We start from the raw sequence: 24,793 nt of genomic DNA on the forward strand, positions 1-24,793 counted from the left end.
TGCTCTTTGGAGCTGTCTCCTGTTGCTGAGTTTCACCCAGAGGTTTCACAGATGAAAATTCAGCTTTGTTTTGCCTTAAAGCAGGAAATATTTGAAGCTTGCAGTGACAGAGGATCTGTTTGTGTCAGGCTTCCAGCAGGATTTGTTCAAATCTTTATTGAAACTGTGTGATGATTCAGGTACTTGCTCAAGGCTGTGACTTAGGTCAGTCCCAGCTTAAAACTCCACTTGTTGAAAACAGGAGGATGAGACAATGCTGGGAATGAACTTTAAATAGATGTTCTTAATTAAATGAAGCTTATGATATTGCATATTTCAGTGATGACAAAATGGGTTGTTGCAGATCTTACCTGGCAGGACTTTTTACCTTTCTTGGAATGCAGTATTTCTGTAACAGGAGAGTATTTCATCTTCCACACCCATCGGCTTGTTGATTTAGAATAGTGGTTTCCTTACAGGCTAATTCCTTCTACAGTTACATGATCCACCAAACAGCTTCATGCTGCTTTGTCACCCACACAGTAACAGACAGATTAAGCACAAACTTACATCTAGACACCTAACCTAGTGCAGGATCGATGTCAATTGGTGCTGCCTGAGTCACCTCTCTCCAGGAAATCACCCCAACAAGAAGTGAAACAGGTTGTGTGGTACCTTTTTCTGTCCTGTGTCACTGCACTGTGCCTTGTAGAGGGACCCCAATCAGTTGACATCTTAGTACCATAAAAGGCCAAAATGAGCTAATTTAATAGATATTTTCTAGATTTATTGAGTTCTGCCAGGAGTAGGACTCAATGTATTAGATCCAACTGAGATGTACATTTGCATCAAAGATGCTGGCCCCTTGCAGCCAAAGGCTTGAGTACATTTGTTTGGAGCAGCTGAGTGGTACTGGTTCTGCACTCCCTCTTCTCTACTTGGGCTGCCTTCCTGTGAGGCTTGAATACAAGGGTGGTTTTGCTGCTGCACATTCTCCTGGAGTGTTAAACAGTTTCAGCTGGATGACTAATTTCATCCTTTCCTAAAGCACTAGGGATTCTTCTGGGTAGCAAGCAGCAGAGGGGAGCTAAAATGAATTGAAAAATTAAAAGCAGGATCATTATCCTGCTGCACAGGTACAAGGTTGCTCTCCAAAGCATCTTTTCCCTGGCCCTGTCATGCTTAATTTTTAGTGGCTCAAAGGAGAATTTCACAGTTCCCAAAACAGCAATTCTGCAGTCTTGTATGTCCCCAGAGGAGGATGAAAGATGAAGTAGTAACTTCCTCTTCTGTACCAGATTGTTTTGCTCTCCTATAGCTGTGCTTGTCCCTGACCTGTTAATTGCCTTTGAGATAGTCTGGTTTGTTCTGATCCTGATGGGAAATGTTGGAGGGATGATTAGGTCATTGTTTAAACAAGACAGCCAGTTCCAGAGTGGGACACGTTTTCAGGGCAAGAAGGTGGGTCCTGTTGTCAAGTCTTGATTTTGATGTTGTTTTGGAATTGTTTGCTTTTTTTCCTCAGGGTGAAGTCGAGAAGTGATTTGTTAATTAATTGGTGCTGTCTCCTGGGACACAGGGAATGGAGCCCTTGTTCTGTGGCAGTCACGAAGCCTGGTGCTTATTACTACTCTCTGCTGTGCTGACTTGATTGGTGTGCAGGTACAGCACTTCATTTCATATTGTCAGTCTCCTCTAATATCACCTTCACTGCCATCCTGTACAATAAAAGCCTTTGAACTTTCTCTCATGACTCTTGCAATAAACCCAACAGTTTTGCCTTGGGTTACTCTGTCTTTTGCAAAAACATGCTTCAACTGCTGGCCATTCTGAAGACTTGGTGATAGCCAGGAGCTTGGGATTTTAACATCTGCTTTTCAGTATGAAATGTTTCCAGTCCTTGCCTTCAAGTTGGTGCTCGTGGCTTCCTTTGTGGGGTGGCAGGTTTCTGTTAACTTGGTGGAAGGTGAAATATAGTTTCACTGTGAGCAAAAGAGGCCAAGAGAAGGAATGAATCGAGCCTCTCACCTCTCTTTTTCTTCCTATCCAAACACAAACCACGCTCCTCAGGTTTTGAGCCTTGTAACCTGGCACATTAGGAGGGCACATAGAAGACTTGGATGTCTGGGAATATACAGATGTAGGTTGCCAGTGGATCACTGCAAGGAATTAAAGGCTGATGAAAGGCAGTGAGCTTCTAGTCATGCAGCATGATTTATCTTTATACTCAAGTGTTGCACAAGAGGCCCTCGAGTAATAACCTGCTTTTGAGGCTATGATGCAAGAGTTAGGGAATTGCTTTGCCCTGAAGGTTGTCTTCTCACATGTTCCTGTGTTTCCAGGAACTGAGGATTCCAGGAATGCTACACAGCACCCTATCTTGTGTCTCTCAGGCTGTTCCATGACTATATAGGAAAGTCAAATGGCTTTAGTACAATAAATATAGGTCCCTCTTTCATTTCTTTTGCAGATAATTGTGCTCCCAGTGAGTTCTCTTTCTGTCTAACATAACACATGTGTGACCTAAGAGCAAAGCTGTGCAGTCAAGTGAACCCTCGAGTTTCAGCAGTTTTGTGTCTTAAACCATGAAGCATCTGGAAACACTGTAATTTTCCACTGTCTTGCCTGAATGGCCCTGTGTGAAACTTGGGAACTCATGATAATTGTTGATTGCAGGCAAACTGAGTTTATCATGTTAATGTTTTCAATTCATATAGGCTTTAACCAAAACTGGAGGTAAAGGACAGGGTAACTGTCAACTTATGGTTTTGAGCTTCCTCTCCCTTGAAAGTTGTTTTCTCGAGTACTGCTGCAGTTGCTTCATTGACTCTTTTTGTCCCCAGACCCTTGCAATCTGTGAATGAGAAGAGAGGAAGAGCTGGAACAACCTGCCCTGACTTCCCTCCTTTCATGATGCCATCTGTGAGTGTTTCTTTGGCAGTGTCTTAGCTGGTTGTTGTGAACAATAGTCAAGGAAGCAATCAGCAAGTATACTGCCCTAGAAGTGCTACACATTGTTGGGCTTTCCTCAGGTGGATGGGGATCCAGGTTGGGATGCTGACCAGGTGTGCTGTTGCACTGGAGCTTGTGGTGTCTCATGGAGCAGAGGACTAATGTGAGCAATCCCACAGGTGCCTGGTGATGTGGTCACTGCATCAGAGATGAAGACAAACATTTCACAGTTGATGTGGTCATTCTTTGTCCTCCCAACACAGCTCGTCCTGAGAGTAAAATACCAGCTTTTGTTAGTAACACTGCAAAAATTCAACACTAGGTTCTGGCAGCAGGGCTTGCTTTTAGGAAGAGTTAATCCAAGCCTCAACCTCGGGCTGGTAATGACAAGCTAACTTGTCTCTGGCTTTTTGCTTTCAGGTTTCTTCCTCCTTATAAAGTCCAAGATGACCATTCATTCCACACTTTTGGGGAAGAACAGGGGGTGTTGTGTTCAGTAATGAGGATTGCTAAAAAATATCATTGGGAACCTGCCATGAAGATTGCTACAGAGAGTGTCTCTGTGTTCTGTGTAAATGCACTTTCTAGTGCCCTTTCCTAAAGTGCCACTGCTCCTTACTGAGTCTCACCTGGGTGTTGTCTGAATGGAACTGATGCAATGACTGGAATGTGGTTGGGGTGACAAACCTGTGGGGATTGCCCTCACTTAGCATGTAACTGCTGAGCAACTTCACCTGTGTAATAAAGTCTGTGTGTTTGAATTTCAATTATAAGATAATGTTCTGTTCAAGTTTCCTGTACAGGCTTAAACGAGTGTGTCTAGTGGTGACTAACTGGTTGGTTGCTGCCAATATGTGGGTACTGCATTGCAGACAGTTGTGTTAAATATGTTCTTTGCTGCCTGGGAAAGAAGCATGAGTGGTGTTGATTGCCAGGTGGAGTTCTGCACTGGGGATGTGACTGCTGCTGACCCCTTAGTTGGACAAATGGCAGTGGCTGTGCTGGGGCCTGAGTAGTCAGCACTCAAGACAAGGAGAGAGAATCTGTAAATGGTTTGACTTAAATATTTTATCTCTGCCTTCAAAGGAGGGTATGATGTGGTGTCTTACAACCCATTTACCCAGTCATATTTGCTTTCTGGACTGCAGATGTTGAGTGTCCTTTGTCAATGAAAGAAATAGTCTAAGCTTTGTTTCCCCCTTTTCCCTTTATCAGAATTGTCTCTGCTGCTTTGCACTTCATCCTTTTAAAATGATTTGTGTGAAATGACTTGAGGCTTCTAGCTCAGTAACCAGAGAAGCTGATATGCTTCATGACTTCTACTTGAGGGTCTCATTAGCTTTTCTATTTCTGTCTCTCTGTGTTAAAACCACAGGCTGTAGGCAGCCCTTTCTGTTGCACAGTGGCTACCTCTGATTCAATTTACAATACAAGCTACAAGCCAAAAATCTTACTATTTGACCTGTTTCCCTACTATTAAACAAGAGATGCAGCCTATACATTTTTATTATAGGTAATGAGAAAGCCTGAAAAAAAAAAGCCTCTAAAGATTGCCATGCAGATCACTGCAAAGAGTTGCTCTTGTTATGCTGTGCAAGTGCCCTTTCTAGTGCCCTTTCCCAAAGTGCCACTGCTCCACACTTGAACTTCGGCTGGGTGACCTTAAACCAGGTCTTAAATGTACCATTTTTCTGTTCCTGGCATACTCTGTTTCACTGTGAATGTACAATATTAATACCCTTCTTTCTCTCCACACAGCCACAGCGTGAAGGAATATCCCATATTAATCTCCTGATTGAAATGTGAATTGGAAAACTGTCGCAACCCTTGGTGCAAAGCCTAATTCACTGATTGTGCTGGCTTGGTTCCAGCACTGTAACCAATTACACTCTGCCTGCACAAAATTCTCTTTCCTCATGGCTTTTTGGAGAGTTGCTGGCTTGAATTCTTGCATGAACTCTGCAGCCTGACTACATATTTTTGGTGCTAATGGAAAACTGCTTAAAATGACTAAGCATCTCTCCTTGCTGAAAGAAAAGCCATTGTGTTTGTTAAACAGATCCAGTGATGAGTGTGTCCTGTTTCAGCAGTCGTGTGCACACATTCTGCTCTGCAGCTCGAGTGCACTGGAGATGGAACATGAAACACTGCCTAAATCCAGGGGCATCTTCATCCATCAGCTTTTTACACTGTCATGCTTGTCTTTGGGCCATGCTATATCACAAGCTGTCTGTATTAGTGTCTATCCCAAATGGAACGTATGGGGTTAATGAAGTCAAGGATTAGGTCTTTAATCTACTCCAGGACTGCTGGAAACATAGATTTTTCTGGGTTTTTTTTGGTCACATGCTAGAAAAAGCAACAAAGGGCAAACAGGAGGATTTTTGCCTCTCCCAGAAGCCTTTTCTTAACCATGCTTCCCTGGCTTCCTTTCAGCTGATGCAGTGAACCTAAGGATCAGGTGATGACTGATGGTCTTGTTCCCCTGGAAATTGCTCAGGTGTTGGTAAAAATGTTGGGTACCTCTTTTTATTGTTTTTTGATTCCAGAAGTAGGTTTATGTTTCCAGAGTATTGGATTTGTTAATTCTTGGCCAGGTGCTCTCCTATACACATAGTGCCTTGCATGGCAATAGCCAGGCTATGGAGAGGATCTGTGCTCATGAAAGGTTCTGCATGATGCATTTAATGGTGCATTCCTCTGAGAAGGAGTTGAATGGCTTATTGCTCCCAGGCTAAGCCCTGAGAAGATCTTGAGTACAAGAAAGAGCTGTACTGGCTTCCTTGAGATGAACTGTGTGGTGACTTGAAAACTAAAACATTAAAGTATTTAATCCCCAAACTGAGCCTCTAATGGCTGGGTTGAAAAGTAAATCCATTTCTCTTTCTTTCAGTACACATCTGCTTTTTTTTTATGGGTGCAATGAAATTGAGCTCATTTTTTTTTTTCCAAGCTCTTACTTGAAACTACTTCTAAGCTGTGGGCATGAAACAGGGATGGCAAAAGGTGACCAAGGTACACCTGCTGCTGTTAGAGACACCTCCCTTCATATCAGAGAGACAGGGTGGAGAAGATCTCCTTAGATGAAGACAATGGTGATGGGGAAAACTATTACTGTCTGGAACAGCAGTGACCTCTTGTGGGTAGTGAGGATGGCTGGTTTTGCTGGCAGTTGGCATTTGGAGTCAGAGGATATTGTTCTGTTGTAATTGTGTGATTGGAATGTGGTAAAGGCAGCTTGGATACACTTGGTTAGGTACCAGAAAGAAACAGCTATCAATGGTGGGAAGACTTTTCTCCCTCGCATGGATGGTCTCTGAAGCTGTGATGGGAAATTGTTCAGGAGCAGTCCAGAGTCTTCTCTCCTCCTGGTGAACCCAAAGCTGGCCTGGGAGCATATAAAGGGAGCAAGATACTGAGTGAAACCACCTCATGGAAAAAGCACCTCATAGAAGAGATCTGTCTTCATGTCTGATAAAAGTTGTCTCACCAATCTGGTGCAAAATCAAGAGAGTAATATGTACTATCCAAGCCAGCCTTGTGTCTGTGAAATGCAGAGGTTCTGGGGGAGCCTTAGTCCCTAACAGAGAACTCTACCCTAGCCCAGCCTCCCAGCCAGCTGCAAAGGCAAACGAAAAACTTCCTGTTGAAGCCATTTCTTAAAAAGGTTGTATCAGTACATTCTGTCCCACAGTTGGTGGAGGTGAATTTCTGTATTAGTTACAGCTCAACTCATGCTTTATAAGAGGCAGGGTGTAGCCTGTATGTCAGATCTTTTAGTAGTCAGTGAGATGAATTCAAGTCAGGAAAAAAGAACTTCTTTGTCTTTCCACCAAATACCAGGTTTCTTCACACCCCTCTCTGCTGTAAGAGCATCTGAATGTGAAGTTATCAAAGGAGAGGTTTCATTTCGTGTGTTGCTTTATGACAAGCTGGTTGCTTAGATTTTTACTTCTCTCTACTTTGAGCTACACACAACTGTCATCTATCTTTGCATAGTTTCCAAATATTAATGTTTCCTGGACAATTGCAGATTGCAGGGGACTGAATGTAGGAATGTGTATCTGGGAAGAGACACACTGCACTGACCTGCAATTAGAAGGTGGCCAAGGTGGCAGGAGTGCCAGAGAGATGCTGAGTGGCGGATGTCTCACACATGCAGGTGTCAAGAAAATGAAAGGTAGTGGGACTTTCTAGTAAGAAGTCATCTGCCTTTTATTATTTTAGAAAATAGAAATCCAGCACAAGATCCTGTGCTTGTCCTATTTCTTTCTGATTGCTACAGGAAAGATCCATCTCTCAGTGAAGCAAGACAAAACCACAATTTGTGTTTCTGCTGCCTTGTGCTTGTGATTTGGTTATTCCCTTCTCTCCAGGTCTAAAAAAGGAGTTTGTGAGGTCACTGGAAGTTGTAGAAATGAACAGTTATCTTTCAATAATTAATTAAGCTGTGTTGTAGAGGCACATCTGTCACCTCAGAATAAAAGCAGCTCCCCAAAGGCTGGGTATTTGAAGTGGTTTGTCTTGATGTTTGTGATAGGTGGGAAGTCTTGTGCCACAAATGTGGGGGAAGGGAAACCAGTGAATAAGGAAGAATTTGTAACAACTGGGAACACAGCCTTGACCAAGTTTTGTCTCTTTTTTGGGGTCAGATGGTAACTAAAGAAAGCCTGGAACAATGATTAGTTTAAAAAAGCTATTTGTGTCAGATTGTGCTCAGGGGAAATGCAAGTTGCTGCAACTTCCTTTTCCTATTGAGATGGTGCAGAGGGCATCAGGCTCCAAAATAAACTTGTGCTTGCCTGCAGTTTAACTGAGTGCTCAAGGTCAAAGATACATGGAAAGCAGATGATGTTCCCAAAGGAAATAACTTCAATAGAGCAAATGGGAGATGCATCAAGGTGACCAAGAAGCAGTAAACCAAGCCTGGATGTAGCTGGAGACCTTGTGAAGAGACTTTGTAAAAGCTCTGAAGTTCTACCTGGCAGCTTCTTGGAAAGGTGTTGCTGTGAATTGTTCTTTGGGGTGACTCTCTGGAGCAGAAGCCATGTGTTTGGATGGCACAGGAAAGGCAACTCAGGTGGTTTGTTTGTGAGATGCTCTGCCTACTCACCTATGTGGCAAAACTGATTTACATCAATCTGATAAAGAGCTCTAAGAACTTCATTCAGAACTGTCACTCAACCCTAGGCATAGCTGGATGTTAGTGAAAAACGCTTTGGGAATTGGCAGAGTGGGTGTGAAGACTTATCCTGACAAACTGATTTATCCCCAGGGACTGCCTGGAGTCATTAGGAAAATTGGATTTGAACTTAGAAGTCAAAACCAGATGAAGATAATCAAAAGCTTAAGGAGGCAGTGGAACTGGCTGTGGGTTTTGAATACAGCTGTGCAGCAGAGTAGTGGAAAAAGGAATTGCTGCAGTAGGAAAAGGGGAAAACCTGCTCCTATAAAAACCCATGTAAGCAGCAGTGGCCCTTTTCTACATCTGACAGCAATGCAGGTTTATTTTCTTTAAAAAAGAGGAATTGGGGTGGGGTTTTTTTGCAGTAAAGTGGCCAATAGTGCAAAACCAGAGTTCAGTGAAATACTTTCTGTCCTGAAAAACTTAGTTGTAAAACAGTCTGTTCTAAATACAAGACTGGTCAAAAGAAGAGATTTAAAATGTTGAGAACCCCTCAGCTGGAAGATGGCAAGGTAAAACTGAAAGGACACCGTGGCCAAAAGTGACACACAAACAGTGAGTGATTTGGGAGGTTTTTAAAAGATGTGTCAGCTGTGTTTTCTAGAGTGTGTTGGATGGCTTCAGGGTGCTGAGAGAAGCTTGGGTGGGGGATAAGGCACTTGCTTTTCCAGGTCAGAGCAAACCTTGTTAAGAACTGAGTTCAGCAAGGATCCTGCATGGCTTAGAGAGCTAGGAAATGATTGAACTGAGAGAACAAGACACTTGAAACAATAACCTTCTCCTTTGGACATTTGAGCGCATCACTTCCACACAGACAACTCCTATCTCATGCTTTTGGTGTGGAAGTTGATGAAGGATCAGGCAAGTTCAAAGCAGACAAGGACATGCTTTCCATTTTGAAGTTCTTCGAAGGGGGTGGGAAGGAAGCACTTGCCTACCAAAGAAATGTAGAAGCAGTTTAAGTGCTTGGTGAATGTTGTGTTGTGTCTGTGCCTCGCAGCTTGCAGGATGCTGTATCAGCACAGTCGGTGCTGCTGCGCTTCAGAGTGAGGAAGAAGATAACGTGGGGGCCACTTCGCGAGGGTGAAAGGAGGGGAAGGATTGGTTTTGATGACCCGGATATGTGACCATATCGGCTTCAAAGCACGCCGCGGGTGTTGTGCGAAGCGCCGCAGCCCTCAGCTGTGTCCCGGCAGAGCCGGGCGCCGTGCCGGGACAGGATCGAGCGCGGCTGCGAGGACACGTCAGGGGAAAACACGAGCGCGTGTTTCTGAACCGGCCCCTTCCGTCCCGTCGCACCCGGCACTCGGGGCTGTTTTAGGGGCTCGCTCTGGTTGCCTCGCCGTCCGAAGCAGTTCGCGGGCGCTGCGGGCGCCGGCGGCCGCGGGGGTTCCCCGGCAGGGGCGGAGCCGGGTCCGCTGCCCGCTGCGCCCGCCCCGCCGCGCTCCTGCGGCTCCATCCCTTCCCTTTGCCTCCAGCCGCCCGCCCCGCCGCGCTCCTGCGGCTCCATCCCGTCCCTTTCCCTCCAGCCGCCCGCCCGCTCCCGCAGCGCTGCCTTCGTCTTCCCTTCCCCGGCTTCTTCTCCTGCCCGCCGCTTTGTTTTGCCCGGACTGGTGCCGTGTCCTTGCGCCTCCGTCGCCGGCATGCCCGTGCCTTTGCCCCCCACAGAGCTGTACTCCTCGGAGCGGGTCGTCGTGCTGGTCTCCTGTGTGCTTTCCTTCTTGGGTTCCAGCCTCCTGGTCTGCACTCATGCCATGTGGCCGGAGCTGCGGACGCGTCCCCGCCAGCTCCTGCTCTATCTGTCGCTGGCGGACCTCCTCTCAGCCCTCTCTTACTTCTACGGGGTGCTCCAGGACTTCGACAGGACCTCGTGGGACTGCGTGCTGCAGGGTGCTCTGTCCACCTTCTCCAACACCAGCTCCTTCTTCTGGACCATGGCCATTGCCCTTTATCTCTATGTCACCATTGTGAGGGGCTCACCCGCAGGCACAGGGCTGCTCTGCTGCTTCCACGTCGTGAGGTGGGTGCTGTCGCTCTTGCTCTGCTGTGGACCCCCTGGGCACTCACAATGTGGCCGAGAGCCATTGCTGCGATGTGTGGCGTTCTCTGCTTGGCCATGAAGTGCTCAGATGGTTGCTCAGGTCACTTGCTCTTTTCTCAAGGATAAGGTGTCATTTTAAAGTTCTTTTTAAACAAGCGTTTTGCTGTCTTAACTGAAGAGCCTTGCTTATTTTGACCCACCCCTTCCCAAGTGAAGATGTGCAGATGTGGAAAAGTCAAAGCTTTTTTGCTTAAGGTCACACAGATAAACCTACAGCAAGAGATAACAACTCTGGCAATGCTGGCTTCTGCTTTCTCTCCTAAATCTGCTCTGACATAACTGAAACACCGTGAAACTTGAGTTTGCAACATCTGTCAGCTGCTCCCAAAACTCCTGTGTTTGGGATCTGTTTCCACAGGTCCTGGACTTCTCGGTGTCAGTCTGGTCTGCAGATCCTTCCCCTTTCTCCAGGGCAGGTTGCTGTAATTCAATACACGTAGGAGAATGTAAATCTACAAGTGAGGAGGCTGCTAGAAGATTGTTTTGCACTTTGAAGGTTGTTTTTATGCTACATTGGAAGTAAAATGAAGCAGACCACAGTGTAGCTTTATGCCTCAGCTTCTGCTATTTAGCAAGCTGATTTTGGACTTGTTCAGTAAAAGCTTTCATTATGCAATTGGAGCTTGTGGAATCATGTGCTACCTCCACGCTGAGCAAAACAGTGATCCTTTAGGCCTGTGTGCTGCCAAGCTTTTGCAATAAGTTGTAAGAGGTATGATCTGGTTTTAAAAGAACAAAAAAAGCCATCAGGGCAAGTACTGAATTTTCTTTGGTTTCTTAGTCAAGGAGTTGTCACCTCTTGCTTTCAAACAGCACCTTTGGGAGGTGATTGGAGTTGAGTCCAGATATAGATGAGTGGAGACAGACATTAAGGCTAAGTGTGAATCAGGGAGGAACTTAAATTCCTGCCCTGCCTGTTCTAATTAGTACTTGACATGAAGGTCTGTGTACAAGGAAAGCTGAGGTGACTGCACATGCACCTGGGTGCACCAGGGTGGTGATGGTGATGTTGAAATAAGATGCTGTGAGACAGTGGAGTTTGTTGGGTTAATTAGTTTCAAGAGAATAGAGAGTTGCACTATAAGAATTGTGGAAAGGACAGAGTGACATTAAAGAGCCACATCAAACCATAGACTGATTCGGGTTGGAAGAGACATTTAAAGGTCACCTAGTTCAGCCTCTCTGCCGTGAGGAGGGACGTCTTCAGCTAGATCAGATTGCTCAGAGCCTTGTCCAACCTGACCTTAAATGTTTCCAGGGATGGAGCATCAACCACTTTTCTGGGAAACCTGGTCCAGGATAGAACCATGCTCATTGTAAAAAAATCCTATCATATGTTTAGTCTAAATCTACCCTCTTTTAGTTTAAAACCATTACCCTTTGTCCTATTGCAACAGGCCCTGCCAAAAAGTTTATGCCCTCACTCTTGCTTAAGGAACAGGAAAAAGGAGACTAACTTCTTTTAGAGGCTGGCTGTCTCCATCAGGCTACATCAAAGTGTTGATGCAAATCTGGCCTGCTTGTAATTTTCCTGTCTGCTAATCTCTTGTTCCATGGGCTTTTTTCTGTACTGGAACTTCTCCATCCAGCTTAATGCTTATGAGCCATGAAATGCAGAAAGAAATGGGCAGGTTCACTGAAATAAGGCTGTTTGTAACCTGTGTGCTCTGTTAGGAAACCCTGTCAGACTGCTCTAACCCTGCAGCAGAGAGGAAGGGAGGGTTCAACCTGAACATCCTCTGGCTGAATTTGCTAGGTGTATTTTAAGGTCTTTGCAGCAAAGCTGAAATGCCATCTTCTGTTCTGGGTATTGGTCACTCACTGGCTTTGTTTAAAGGGTTCTGCTTCTTAAATGACTCCCATTCTGTAGAGCTGATGTTTAAAGCTTCTTTCTGCTTTATAATCTGTATGAAGAGCCAGAGAAAACAAGTGAGGACCTGTTCACTGCTCGTCCCCTGTGACCCATCTTCCATCTTTCCTTCCCTGCACTTTTGTTGGTACTGGAGACCTCAACTGTGAAATCTAATTCTGCACATAATGCTTGGAGATGGCTCCCCCTTGCACTTGTCAGGGCTTCAAAGTCTTACTGGTTACGTGTCGTGCTCTTGGCCTAAAAATCTTTTAGTACCACACAGGTAGGAACTGCAAAAACTGGTAAAAAAGGAGCAATAGTGCATACACTAATTGCAGAAGGTGAGGGAGGCCTGACTAGGGCAAAAGGAAAGGTGCCAAGGGGCACATGATGCTTTAGGGATTTTAAAGTTGCCAGTATTTTTGCCTAGGCAAGAACTTGGGATTTTTTCTCCCCTCTTCACTTCATAGGTTGCTAATGCTGTCATGCAGTGACCATTGTGTGCAGAGTCCTCTGAGAGACACTTCTGGAAGGGATTCAAGGCAGGATGGAGTTAGGTCATGTATGTTTCCTATTCTTCACACACAGTTGCTCGTAACTGGGAAGTGGTTGTAAAGATGAATACTCTTTTAATGTTGAGTATAACCAGAGACTGTTTGTCCTTTAGCTGAATGGAGCTGACTAAATCGGTGTAGGAAGTCAGTACCTGAAATTTCCTTTTTAGAGAACTGAGGATGTCACACTGGATCAAACCTGTCCAGCAGGTTTGTTGCTTATTAATTCATGTAGTAACACATCTGCTCATTCTGCTGCTAGGTGAGGGAAACTCCAGGCTCTGTGCTGCTTTAGTTCAGATGGGCTTTGAAAAAAGAAGCTGACCATTAGCTTTGAAAAGTCATCTGCAGTTGTAAAGTGTAAGTTCTGACATCTAAAGCACAGTTCTGGACTTCTATCTACCAGGTTTCACTTAGCTGGGTAATGTCAGCTTTGCTGGGAGAGTAGTTAATTCAAACTCAGGATGAGGAACAGACCAGAAACCACCTTGGTTCTGTTTCTTGCTTTTCTTTTGATAGCAACTGCTGCCAACCCCTGAAGTGTTTGCATTTCATGATCAGGCTATGCAGGTGGTTATGAGCTTATGTATGCAGATTTGGTCTGGAGTTCTGCTTGCAGTGTATGCTCAGAGCTCCTTCCTGAAATTAGCTGGTATTTCTCTCTTTACAAAGTAAAATTTCCTGTCTCTAGAAGAAATTGCCTGCAGACTTGCTGCTAGGATGGCTTGTTGTCTAACCTCTGCAGGCAGGTGACCATAAATCTTTGTTGCTTGTAAGAGGCTTTGCAAGGAAAAAAAAACCCAACCCAAAGCAACTGTTCAGCATAAATCAAAATGTGATGTTAAGCAATTTGATCCAGGCATAGCCAGGACAAGAAAACCATTACAGCTTGAGCTGTACACTGCTGCAGTTTAAGGGTCTTTGTCTTGCCTTGTGTAAATGCAGCATTGGTGTTAGCATGGAAAGATAGTGCTGGATTGTCTGTCTTGTTCTTAATAGGTTGCCAGGGGCTGTGTTAGGGAAATAAGTACTGTGGTATCTGCCTTAGGAGTGGGATTGCCAACCTTTTTACAGAGATCCAGGGGAGCAGGGTGTTGTCCCTTCTCTCCTGAGATCTAAGTGTGCTCTTGAGAGGTTCAGCCCACATAATTGCACTGCCTCTGGGGCTCAGAGTACAATTTCTGTCTCTTTGTGTTGTCTTGGATCCTTTTTGTTCCAGTCTTTCCACATGCCTTGGGTGTATAATATTCGGATCATTTTCCTCCTCCATTCTTCTAGATGGGTGTCAAACATGGATATTTTCCAGTCTGGGGGAAACTGTCATTTAAAGATTCTCAAGAATAACCAAATCACTAGTCTCAGTTCTCCTTTCCAATTGTCTAAAATGGAGCTGAAGAAGTTGACTGTAATGTCTGGTTAGAGATTATTTCTAACTTCACTTGGACTTTGTGATCCTTTGTCCTTGCTGTTACTTGTCATAGCCATCTGAACCCAATACACTACTCCAGTGAAAATTAACTGCCTGATATGTGACAGTTTTCTTCCACATTCTTCCTTTAACTAGTGAGATGCTTGAAGATTGTTTGACATCCTTTGCCAAATGGTTTATTTCATGCTGTGGCCTCTCTTGCTGTATCTGTAGGTACTTACTCTGTTCTCTTTCATGCCTGTGCATAGTAATTTGACCTGGTTTTATCTGCTCATATAATTCTCTTTCAGTTTCAGGTCACTGTGGAGACCTGAATTTGGGCAAATTAGTTTCTTACTACACTTCCCTTTTCTTGGTGCTGGAGTCATTTGTGCTCGTGTCCCTTAATATGGTTTCTTCAAGTTCTCTTGAGTTTTTTACCTGAGTGATCACTTCTTCCAAATGCACTGAAACTTGAGTGTCTTTGCATCTGCAGTCCTTGTTTTCAGACAGCTGTTTTTACCAAAATGAGTCTTGAGTTGTGTAGAAACTTTGATGGCAGCAGCAATGTTTGGAATGTTTTTAGCAAGCCTGCTCTGATAACAGCATGGGGAGGGCTTCCTGCACCAGAACTCTCCTTAAATAACAACACTGCCTTGGATTAGCACGGGCTGTTCTGAACTGAATGGTGAAACAAAATGTTCTAGACATGCTCCAAGGCTGACTCTGAATCTTTTACAGTATTCACATCTGTTGTGGTTTGTGAGCAGGTGAGCCCAGACATTATGTGAGAGTAGGAAATGGGGTATTTTTGAGATCCAGTATGATGAGATTCTCTCTGATGTTTCAGTTGGGCTGTGGAATTTCAGATAATCTGGTCTAGGCAATTGCTGGTTGCTTCTGTAGTCTGATGCATGTGAAACTGATTTTAGGGGGAAGATCCTTTTTGTGCTCTTTGCAGCTGCTCTGGGCTGTCAGTGACACACAAGTGTGAACCATGAAGGTAATGAGAGCTATACAGTCACGACTTTGTTTTCTTGGCATCTGGAGGGATGAGGAGGGGTTATGCTGGAAGCTCAGTCCGAGCACTCTCAAGCATTTGTGTCATTTTATTGAATAAGTGTCCCTTGTCCCTCCTAAGGCTCCCCAGAACCTTCCTGTGGGGCTGGATGTGGGAGGGCAGGTGATGCGTGCCGTTCAATGTGGGGCAGTATTTCAGGTCGGGAATAATTTGTGACTTGTGCATCACAGGCTAGGGCAGGTCTGTAAAGTCCTGGTTGTTAACAGCACCCAGGAAGAGGCTGAGTATTTTTACCTTTGGGCTTGTGGAGTTTTTCACTTCTTGCTGATGGTTTTTTGTGGGCCGCCCAGGCCGATCATCGACTTCATTCGTGTGCGTCACCCGTTGTTTTTCTTGTAAATGCTTCCCTATATTTGCCTCTGCTGTCAAGAGAAGCTGAAGTCAAAACACAAATGATGTGAACGTGGCTTCTCTTTGCTTTCTTAGCTTTTTACTGTTACTCACAGTGCTTTTCCCTGGGAAGAAACTTGCCTTCTGCCCTTCACAAATGATCCTTTTGCTCCCATGTTTACTACACCTTCATTTAAAACCAAAGAAAACCCAAAGGGAACACTGATGGAGCAAACTTGTGTGTTTCTGTGTGTGCTGATCCTTTGTGTGCCAAGTGTCACTTAGAAATCAGAATGTGTGATTTGACTGCCTGTGTTCTGAAAGCTCTGAAGCAGTCAGCTTGCTCTTGAATGGCTGAGTCCTACAGGATAGTCACACTGTACCATGCCCTGACCTGGTCAAATGCTTGACCTCACCTATATGCAAGAGAGAATGGGAGAAGGGTTCATCTCACTGGACCTTAACTGCTTGCTGTGCAAGCCAGGCACGACTTCAGAGGGTAGCATATCATTATGCATCTGTCCTTCAGGACTAGGGATCCAAGTTCCTAGAGTGGGCCCCTAGGAAGTGCATTTGCAGCCCACACTCAGATGGTGTCAAATGCCTGTTTGTCAATCCCTTCCCTTCATCCTGGAATAGGTGTTGGCATCCTGTCTGATGAGGAAACCCTTTGATCTGCCACCCACTTTCCCTGATGTCTGGAGGGACTAAACAGAGTGTGTTCTTGGCTTAACCTTGCTCTTCATGTTCTCTCCTCAGCTGGGGAGTGCCCCTTGGCATCACAGTGGCGGCTGTTGCTCTGAAGAAGATTGGCTATGATGCCTCCAACGTTTCAGTGGGCTGGTGTTGGGTCAACCTGGATGCAGAGGATCGGGTCTTGTGGATGTTGTTGACTGGGAAAGTGTGGGAGATACTGGCTTATGTGACTTTGCCTATGCTCTACATCCTCATCAAGAAGCACATCAACAGAGCAGTGAGTATTTTGCTGCTTTCAGCTTAGGCTGCAGACTTGCTGTGTGATTATGTCCTGCCATGCTCTGGAGATGTTGAGGCATATTTAGTAGCTGCACAGACAGGAATTGCTTCATATCCACTGAAGTGCACCCACAGCTGGGATCAGCAGCACACTTGATTGAGCAGCCTGCAGCATCATTACCCAGAGGCTTAGCACAAGAAGCATGTAAAAGCTTTATGGTGGTTATGGGATGTACATGAGTGAAATGTGAATCCTACAGTAAGAATGGAAATGGGATGTGAAGGACAACATTCAGCTTTAATCAGCCTTCCCCTGTTCCACTTTAACCAACCCTGAGACTGGTGTCTGGACTTCTCTGTCCTCAGTCATTTTAGGATCTGTAATGGTAGTCTGTGTTTATGAATGCCTGCTTTGTACTAGCAGCATCAAGCCCCATTTGGGAGTCTGGGCACTGTGTAGCATTAGACACCGTATGCACACAGACGGAGGGTTTCAAAACTCAGAGGCTTGTTTGTGCTGTTCTTTGTGAACATAAAGAATCCAGGCATTTAGGAGAACATTTCCATAATAGAGAAGTCTAGCTTGAGAGTGGCAGAGGGAGCTACATGCAGAAATTCCTTTAAGTTGTATTAGGGAGGGAAAAAACCCCTTCACACCTGGATAAGTGTCCTGGCAAATGCTGCCACTGCAAAGCTGCTCGTGTGGTCAGCCATGGCAGTCGTAGTTAGGGAGAAACAAATCTGGTTAGGGCAGCATCCTGCAGACAAATTGGAAGAGCAACATAGTGTAAAGCAGCCCAAAGGGTCCTGGGAAGGGGGAGTTGGGAAGAGTTTGCTGGTGCCTGTCACCATCACCTGACATAAATCAGACAGGACTCTGTGTTCCAGCAGCTGTCAAAGATAGCAGTGTGACTGCCTGGAAACCTGACCCCCCACCTCACCAGACTCTCGCCCTCTTGCTCTGCCAGGGATTCTTGGGCACTTTGCTCTCCCTTCCCCACTCTCAGTCCTGACCCTCTTTTCAGGAGCAATGCTGAGGACAGGCAGTTGTCACTCTCTTCTGACAATGGGGAGTCTGAGGGCTGGAGCAGCAATACTCAGGATCATCTTCCTCTCGTCACCGGGGGTTTTGCCAAGCCTGGTAGCCTGCTTACTGAGCCTCTACTGACAAAAGGGCTTCTGCTTCCAAGGAAGAGCAAGAGGCAGCCAGGGCTGGATTTGAGCTGTAGTAATAATGCCTGGAGTGGATTTTACAGTACTGGCTCCTACACAGTCTGAGAGGCAGGAGGAAGTAGCTGTTGTTGGGGGGCAGTGACAACAGGGACACAGAACGTGCATACCAAGGGCTTTCCAAATGGAAAAGACTGCATGGGACATGGATGGGAGGCTGCACTGAAAGCCCTCAGTGGGGTTTGACTCAGGCTACTGTGCAGCGTTGTCATACAGCTCTGTTTTGGAGGAGGTTAAGTGTCAGGACTGGGAGTACTGAAGGGATGGAGAACACTGTGCATCAAAGTTATGTATGCTCTGTAGCCCTGGTGGTAGCAGGAATAGTTTCCTGCAGGTCACCTATGCTGAGATTTAATCTCTTCACCCACATTAACATCCTGGTATTAAGCATCATGTGTCCCAGCAGCTGCACTGTGTGCTGTGTCAACCTGCTCTCCCCAGTCCAGCAATCTATGTGCATCCAGTAGCTTCCACTATAGGAAGGTCTCCTGGGCCTTAGAACTCCAACCACTCTCATCCAGGACACAGATCCCTCATTCTTTTTTTTCTATATGGGTTGATATAGAGAGATTTGGTTTGTCTAAATCCATGGAAACCCATTGCTGGCAGTAGATGGTAAGGAATCAGGCAGTAAGGTCTACAGAAACATACTGAAAGACACATTCCACGTTGCTGTGGAACTTGCTGGCTGTGATGAAGGTCAAAAGTTTGACTAGTTTGAGAAGGATGAGTCAGACTCATACACACACACACACACATATATATATGATTATTGACCTCTCTCTGTGTATTTATTAACATCTAAGGCCAAAGCCTTAGCCATGCACTTACAATGTGGTCAAGCCAGCAGCAATAGGGCCAGGCCACTGGCCCAGCCAAACTGTTTTGTGGAGCACTGCTTCTTATTTATGTTATGACCTGGTTTGTTGGCCACTCCATAGCAATGGTTGTTAATACAAAGCTTTAGTGGGACTGGTGCTCAGAACCACGTCCCTGTTAACTTCCCACAAGATGCCAAAACGGAGTTTGTTTGGAAAGAATCCCCAGAGCTCGATGTCCCATATGTGTAGTTTCTTTGTTCATGTTTTTGTCTCCCTCCCACCCTCCATGGAAGCATGCAGCTCTCTCAGAATACCGCCCCATTCTCTCAAGAGCACCTGCCTGTCAGCCCCGGACATCCATAGCAGATAAGAAGTTGATTCTCATCCCCATCATCTTCATCATCCTCCGCATCTGGAGCACTGTCCGATTCATTCTGACCCTCTGTAACTCCCCTGCAGTGCAAAACTCAGTCCTGGTTGTCCTGCATGTAAGTATTGGCCAAGAAACGTATTAGAACGAGGATCTGGGAGGGAGATAAGGCTTTGTTGCTCTTGGTAGCACTTTTGTTTTGGTGGCAGATGCAGCCCGTTGAATGAACATCAGCTCCCCACTGGCAAGCGCTGCCTGGGATGCTCATCAACAGCTATTTCAGCAGCATCTAGTGGCTACAGAGAAGAACTGCAACAGGAGTGCTGGGCACTGCTAGCTGCTTGTAGGAAATGCAGGCTCAGTCCAGCACTGTTGGGTGTCTGTCCTTCAGCAGGGCTCAGCCTGCTGCTGCCCTGCTCCAGGCTGTGGAAGTGGCAGCCCCCAGCAGCCCTCTGGGCCACTTTTGGGTGCCAGATTGATTTTTCTGAATCTGTGTTTCTCTTTGCTTCTGGGTGCCTGTAGGAACAGCACTGATGAGCTCCTGTCTTGCCCTTGCAGGGAGTTGGGAACACGTTCCAAGGAGGTGCCAACTGCATTATGTTTGTCCTCTGTACGCGGGTGGTTCGGACTCGTCTCTTCTCCTACATTTGCTGTTGCCGCTACAACGAGTTGGATTGGCCTTTGCAGAGATCAGACGGCTCCTGGCAGCACCCAGAACTCCACAAAGACAAGGATGTGCCAGGCCTTGAACAGACAAAACCTCATCTTTCCAGCACCTGAGCCTGGTCCACAGCTCAGTGTTGATTTCTTCTTTCTTGGTAAAGCTCTAGTGTGCGTCTTCCCCCTTGCTCTGCCTGTGCACAGCTTCATGATGTGAGGGTGGAGACAGTATCACTGAGGGGCTGACAGAGGCAGGGTTCTGCTGCTGCTGTGGAGGTTCCCTGTCTGACTATACAGCAGCTCCCCATTATTCATCCTTTGAGGTGAAACTGATCCACTTCCTTCCCTGTGAGGTGGGGAACACCAGTGAGAACTCGAGAGGAATTAGTGTCTCCTGATGTGAAATACCGTGCATGCACACATTTCTTCAGTACTTCACAGTTCAGATGCATTTGGTGCCTCAAGGTTTCCTTATAAGGTAGTGTAATCTCTCCTGCTGATCATCATAAAAAGAAAACAGAAAGTAAATGATTCATCCAAGCTTACGTAGGAGATGTGTAGGAGCTAAAACTTTGACGGGGGCTCTTCATTTCAGGCGCAAGATTGGACACTGATAACCTTGCATTGATCTAGTTGTGCAAGCATCTTGTTTCCTTGCTTGACCTCATGAGTGATAGTTGCAGAACAAGCAGGGCTGTCAAGACTTAACTGATTTGGGAGCACTAGGGGTTGAGGTGCTGTGTCATCTTCTATCTGGAGCAGATATTAGTAGCACTCTCTTCAGTAAGAGTGCAGCTGAAGGAGGTGAAAGCCTAGAGAAGCTGTCCTGGTGGCTTAGGTGAATGTAAACTATGACATGCTGGAAATTGCAGTCTCTTCAGAAAAAGGATGAAACTGTGTGTGCTTCTGCAGTTATGTTTATTCTGCAGGTCAGAGTAAAAAAGGCTGAGCCTGAGAGGCAACACACCTGCCTGGGTCATGGGGCACAGCAGCTTGAGCATCCTGGAAAGCAGCTGTGCATTGGTAGGTCTTTGAGTAGACCTCTCTTGTATGTCTGTTTCTTGCCCTTGCAGACCACAAAGTCCCCAAAGCAAAGGATTTTCCTGTTGTTAAATCACTTCTTTTGAATTTATACAACTATTTTTTGCCAAAAGAACAGGAGCCTCATGAATTGCCTGGGGAGAGGGTGCAGCTGCCAGGCTCCTGCTGCTCCAGCACCCAGCTGCTCAAAAGCTGCTCTTGTGAGCTCAGTTGCAGAACAGTTAAATGATACAGAGATCCCGTGGGATTCTAAGGCAGAACTGAAGGCTTGGCATTAACTTTATTAATCATTGTTCATATATGGAAGCCTCCTTGTACGTAGGCTGTGTAAACAGGGGAAGGAGGAGTCTTAGGAGCTGGGTAGCTTGTGTAATGGGGCTGCAGAGAGGCTCAGCTCTTTAGCACCCCTAGAGCCTTTGAAGGAAGATGTGAGCAGCTTATTTCTGGCATGGATGGCTGCAAGAGGGGTTTTTTTAAACTTCTAAAAGCCAAGTAGCAACCTCCATTGCTCAACCTCGTGTTAGTCCCACGTGGCTTGGAAAGAGGAGTGTGATAAAAACCCCTTGCAGAGAAGTAGGAGTTCGAGACTTGGAACTGTGCCGTGTTCAGTCTTTTGGAGCCAGTCCTAAGGAGAGCAAGTTAAATTGTCACCAACTTTGCTTAAAGGAACACAAAACAAATCACTGCAAACACAGAAATCCACCAGCCTCCCCCTAAAAAAGGCAAAACCACCCAGCAAACCCCCAAGCAACCAGTCTAAACAAACTCCTTGTTCTCAGTTTGCCTTTTTCCATAACAGAGCTCTGAGGAATGTGCAGCTCAACAAAAGTACACGTCCAGCTCACAGGGGTTCGGGGAAGCATGCTGGTTTGTAAAGGCCAGCTCTTGGCAGTAGCACCTATGGTCACAGCATCTCAGGTTATCCTCACGTGGGCAAAGACAAAGGAAGCAAAAATAGCCATCAGAGAACCTCCTAGAAGTATAAGTTCCCAACACTGAAGATAACTGCAGCCTAAATGTCAACACAGGTGGATAATAGTGGCAGTGGTGTGCAGAAATGCTTGGCTGCTCCTGGCAGGTCCCCCGCAGTCTCTGGCATGACATGCACGTGCAGGGCTGGTGCTGGAGTGCGGTTCTCCCTGCAGCCTGACTCATCTGTGAAGGTGACTTTGACATTTTCCCTGTCAGGCATGGGCTGGAGAGTTTGAACTTGAATGTTTCTGAAAGTGGCTGAGGTCTGGGTACCTGGCTGTTCTTTAGCAATGCCTGTTTTCATCATGCTTGTTTTCAGCTGCTGCAAGGTGACGTCCCTGCAGCTTGAGCTGCAGCAAGCCTGGTACCCTGGCTCAGGGCAAACCCATGCTCACTGGCTGCAGGAAGACCATGTGGTTCTGGATTTTAAATGTGCTTCTTTTTGAGCAGGTGTGGGATCATCCCAGAGCCTCACAGAGGGAGCTAAAGCCTGGGGAAAAGCACCACTGGAGTGGCCAAGCATGCAGAAGAGGCCCCGCTCCTCCTCAGCCTTCAGATACCAGCTGCTTTGGTCTTGAGCTTTGCTCAGGAGCCTCTGGAAGATAGCTTGACTGCACTCCAACTTCACAGTTTTCTTCCCTAGTTCCCCTCTCCCTCCACTATAAATCTGAACAACTGTTTGGGGGTTTGCTTTTCTATCTGATGAATTGAATGTGTTTGTGAGTTCTGAGGTGGACAAATATCACGGTAACAGAAACTTTCCTGGCTCCTGCTTAGGGCTGTCCTGGGTGTGGATTTTAGTCCCAGGGCGAGGTCTTCTAGGCAGCTCCAGACTGGCTCCTGTTCTTCACTTGAATGTGGACAATAGTGTGCAAACATGTTTGTTTTGTGGGGGTGATGGATGATTCCTCTTGATGGTGTGTTCCTTCTCCTTGGTGGTTAGGGCTTGTCATCATCAGTGTTTGTGGTGGCAACATGCTAATTGTCTCCTGGGAAGATCTGGACTCTACAGACTTCCTTGGTGCTCAGGGATATCTGGATGTACCAGCTCAGCCTCCAGCAAGAGCCCTCACCAGCAACAGGACGGTGTCTGGCGTGTGCTCTGAGCTCCAGGTCTCCTCTATCAAAGCACAGCCTGTTCCTCCCTTGGGAGTGTTGTATCAGAGCTGGGGAGGGGATGGGTTTTTGTTTGCTCTTTGGAAGCAGCATTTTACCTCATCTACAGCTCCTCATTTGTTTGTTTCTTAAACATTTTCTTCAACTTTTGCAAAATAAAGTTTTATTCTTTGCTAAGATGTTCATGTTGTGCTGGGTCTCCTCACCTTGGGGGACTTGGATGGCAACCTGCTGCAAGATCCTCCTTCAGGTTTCTGTTGTGTCTACCTTAAAGACCGAGGCATGGGCTGGAAGACAAATCTTTTCTACCTATTTGTGGATCTGTTTCTATCTTTTTAATATGTATAGGAGTGTAAACCTGTCATCAGTTGGAGCAACCTGCTCACCAGTTTGTGGTGTTATAGCTCATTGTTACTGGCCTATTGCTATGAGCTAGGACAAGACCTCCAAGAAGTGATTATGTGGCTCTTGTTTCCCTTTGCCTCAGCTGACTTTATCTACTGTGTGTGTCAGCTCTATGGCACTGCAAATGAATATCTAACAACGAGATTACAATTGCACGTGTTCCAGAAACAAGGCTGTAAGACAGGTGAGGCTAATGCTAAAGGAGCTGCTGCCCTCTCCCAGGACTTGCCCAAAGAGAGACAATTCCAGTCATTCTAGGGAATAAAACCCAGAGGCATGGGCAGGCTGACAGTGGAGTCTTGCTCTGCAAGTTGCCATGTGATTCCAACCTGTGAATGAACCTTTTCTCAGAATAGGTTCCAACTTTCTTGGCTGTTTCACACGGCTGAAGGCTGCCAAGACCCCTGGGTGCTATAATCAGAACCGATGGAGCAACAGTGTCTGTTACAAGGGTTGCACAATGATTCCTATCTGGGATATCTTCCCTGCTGTGGCTTATATCTGTGCCTCATGTTTGACTGGTCGATGTGGGCAGGCGAGGAAAGGAGTGCAGACGCTGTAGGCAGCGAGCAGAGGGAAGCTGGGTTGTTCTGCAGAGTGAGAAGGGATTGGCAGGAGTTGGGCTGCTCTGTCAGAGACCCTTGCAGTGTGTGCTTCGTGTCAATGCTCTGGGTGATGCCAGTTTTACTTTAAAACCTAGAAGATCCATGCTTAATTTGCATTAAAAGGATAAATCTCATTGCTAAAGCAGAGGAGTGGCTTAGAGAAGTCATTTGTGGTTGTGCTGCTACTATCGTCTCATCATGAAGAGCACTTACAGACATGACACCAGAGCACTCTAGTGCTGCCAAGCAGAATGTTTCTAGGACAGTTTCATAATACAAGTCACTCCTGCTACCCAGAAGCCATGTGATGTCCGTTGTGCTGCACTGAATTGCATGTCCCCTGTAGTCTGTGCAGCCCTCTGGGGAACCACAGAAATCAATGAGCTGGCGAAAGGCAGATCTGGGCTGGCATGGGCAGTATTTGTCCTGGATAGAAAAATGAACCCATTAAGGTCCAAGAGGGCAGTGTGGGCATTTGGACAGTCAGGTGGTTCTGCTGAGCAAAGTGCAGATGGAGATTTAATATCCAAGCATTCCACCACTTTCTGGAACATCATCTGGCTCCCGCAACCCTGCCGACAGTGGAAGGACCAGGCAGCTCCCAGCCCAGCTTAGCAGATGGTGATATGGTAAGTTTACACATCTCCTTTGTTTTCGTTTTGGGGATGTGTCTGAGTGGCTGAGGCTTGTGGGATGGTCTTTGAGGGCAGCAACGGGAAAAGAAGGTTGTCAAGATGCTACCTGGCGCTGCCTTTGTGCAGTGAAAATGAGGTCTCATTTATCTCTTTGTTCCAGAGCCTCATGTCTGCTACTGTTTACCTGCAGAGTGTGCTGTGCTTACTTATCCAGCCACCCCCTTTCCTATTGCTAGGGGATCAGGCTGCCATATCTGCCTGTTGCTTAATTGATTGGAAGCCATTTATGCAGCTGATAAAGCAGTATCTGTACATGACTTATTTGCAAACAAATTATTTTTTACTTAATTACTGTTTCACCTTGAGGCCCCACTTGTAGCTCAGGACTGCAATTAGCCTTGACTGAACATGGCAATTCCTTCCCAAAATGCAGGGGGGAAAGCTGCTGATGTCTCCCTCGTGGCCGTGTGCTGTGGGATGGCTCCTTGCAGCATCCTGCAGCACGGCTGACTGCCAGCTCC

The 24,793-nt window shown here is 46.2% G+C and overlaps 1 protein-coding gene across 1 annotated transcript; it reads left to right on the forward strand.

The window, feature by feature from the left end:
- Nucleotides 1-9,564: 9,564 nt before the first annotated feature.
- On the forward strand, nt 9,565-22,733 carry GPR157 (G protein-coupled receptor 157). The gene is made up of 5 exons (XM_010201982.2): nt 9,565-10,136; nt 16,202-16,415; nt 18,762-18,956; nt 19,397-19,656; nt 21,962-22,733. The coding sequence occupies exons 1-4, from the start codon at nt 9,760-9,762 to the stop codon at nt 19,616-19,618; spliced, it is 1,008 nt and encodes a 335-aa protein (XP_010200284.2). The 5' UTR covers nt 9,565-9,759; the 3' UTR covers nt 19,619-19,656; nt 21,962-22,733.
- Nucleotides 22,734-24,793: the final 2,060 nt, after the last annotated feature.

Source organism: Colius striatus, chromosome 21 (genome assembly GCF_028858725.1).
Source record: "Colius striatus isolate bColStr4 chromosome 21, bColStr4.1.hap1, whole genome shotgun sequence".
Classification (NCBI taxonomy): domain Eukaryota; kingdom Metazoa; phylum Chordata; class Aves; order Coliiformes; family Coliidae; genus Colius; species Colius striatus.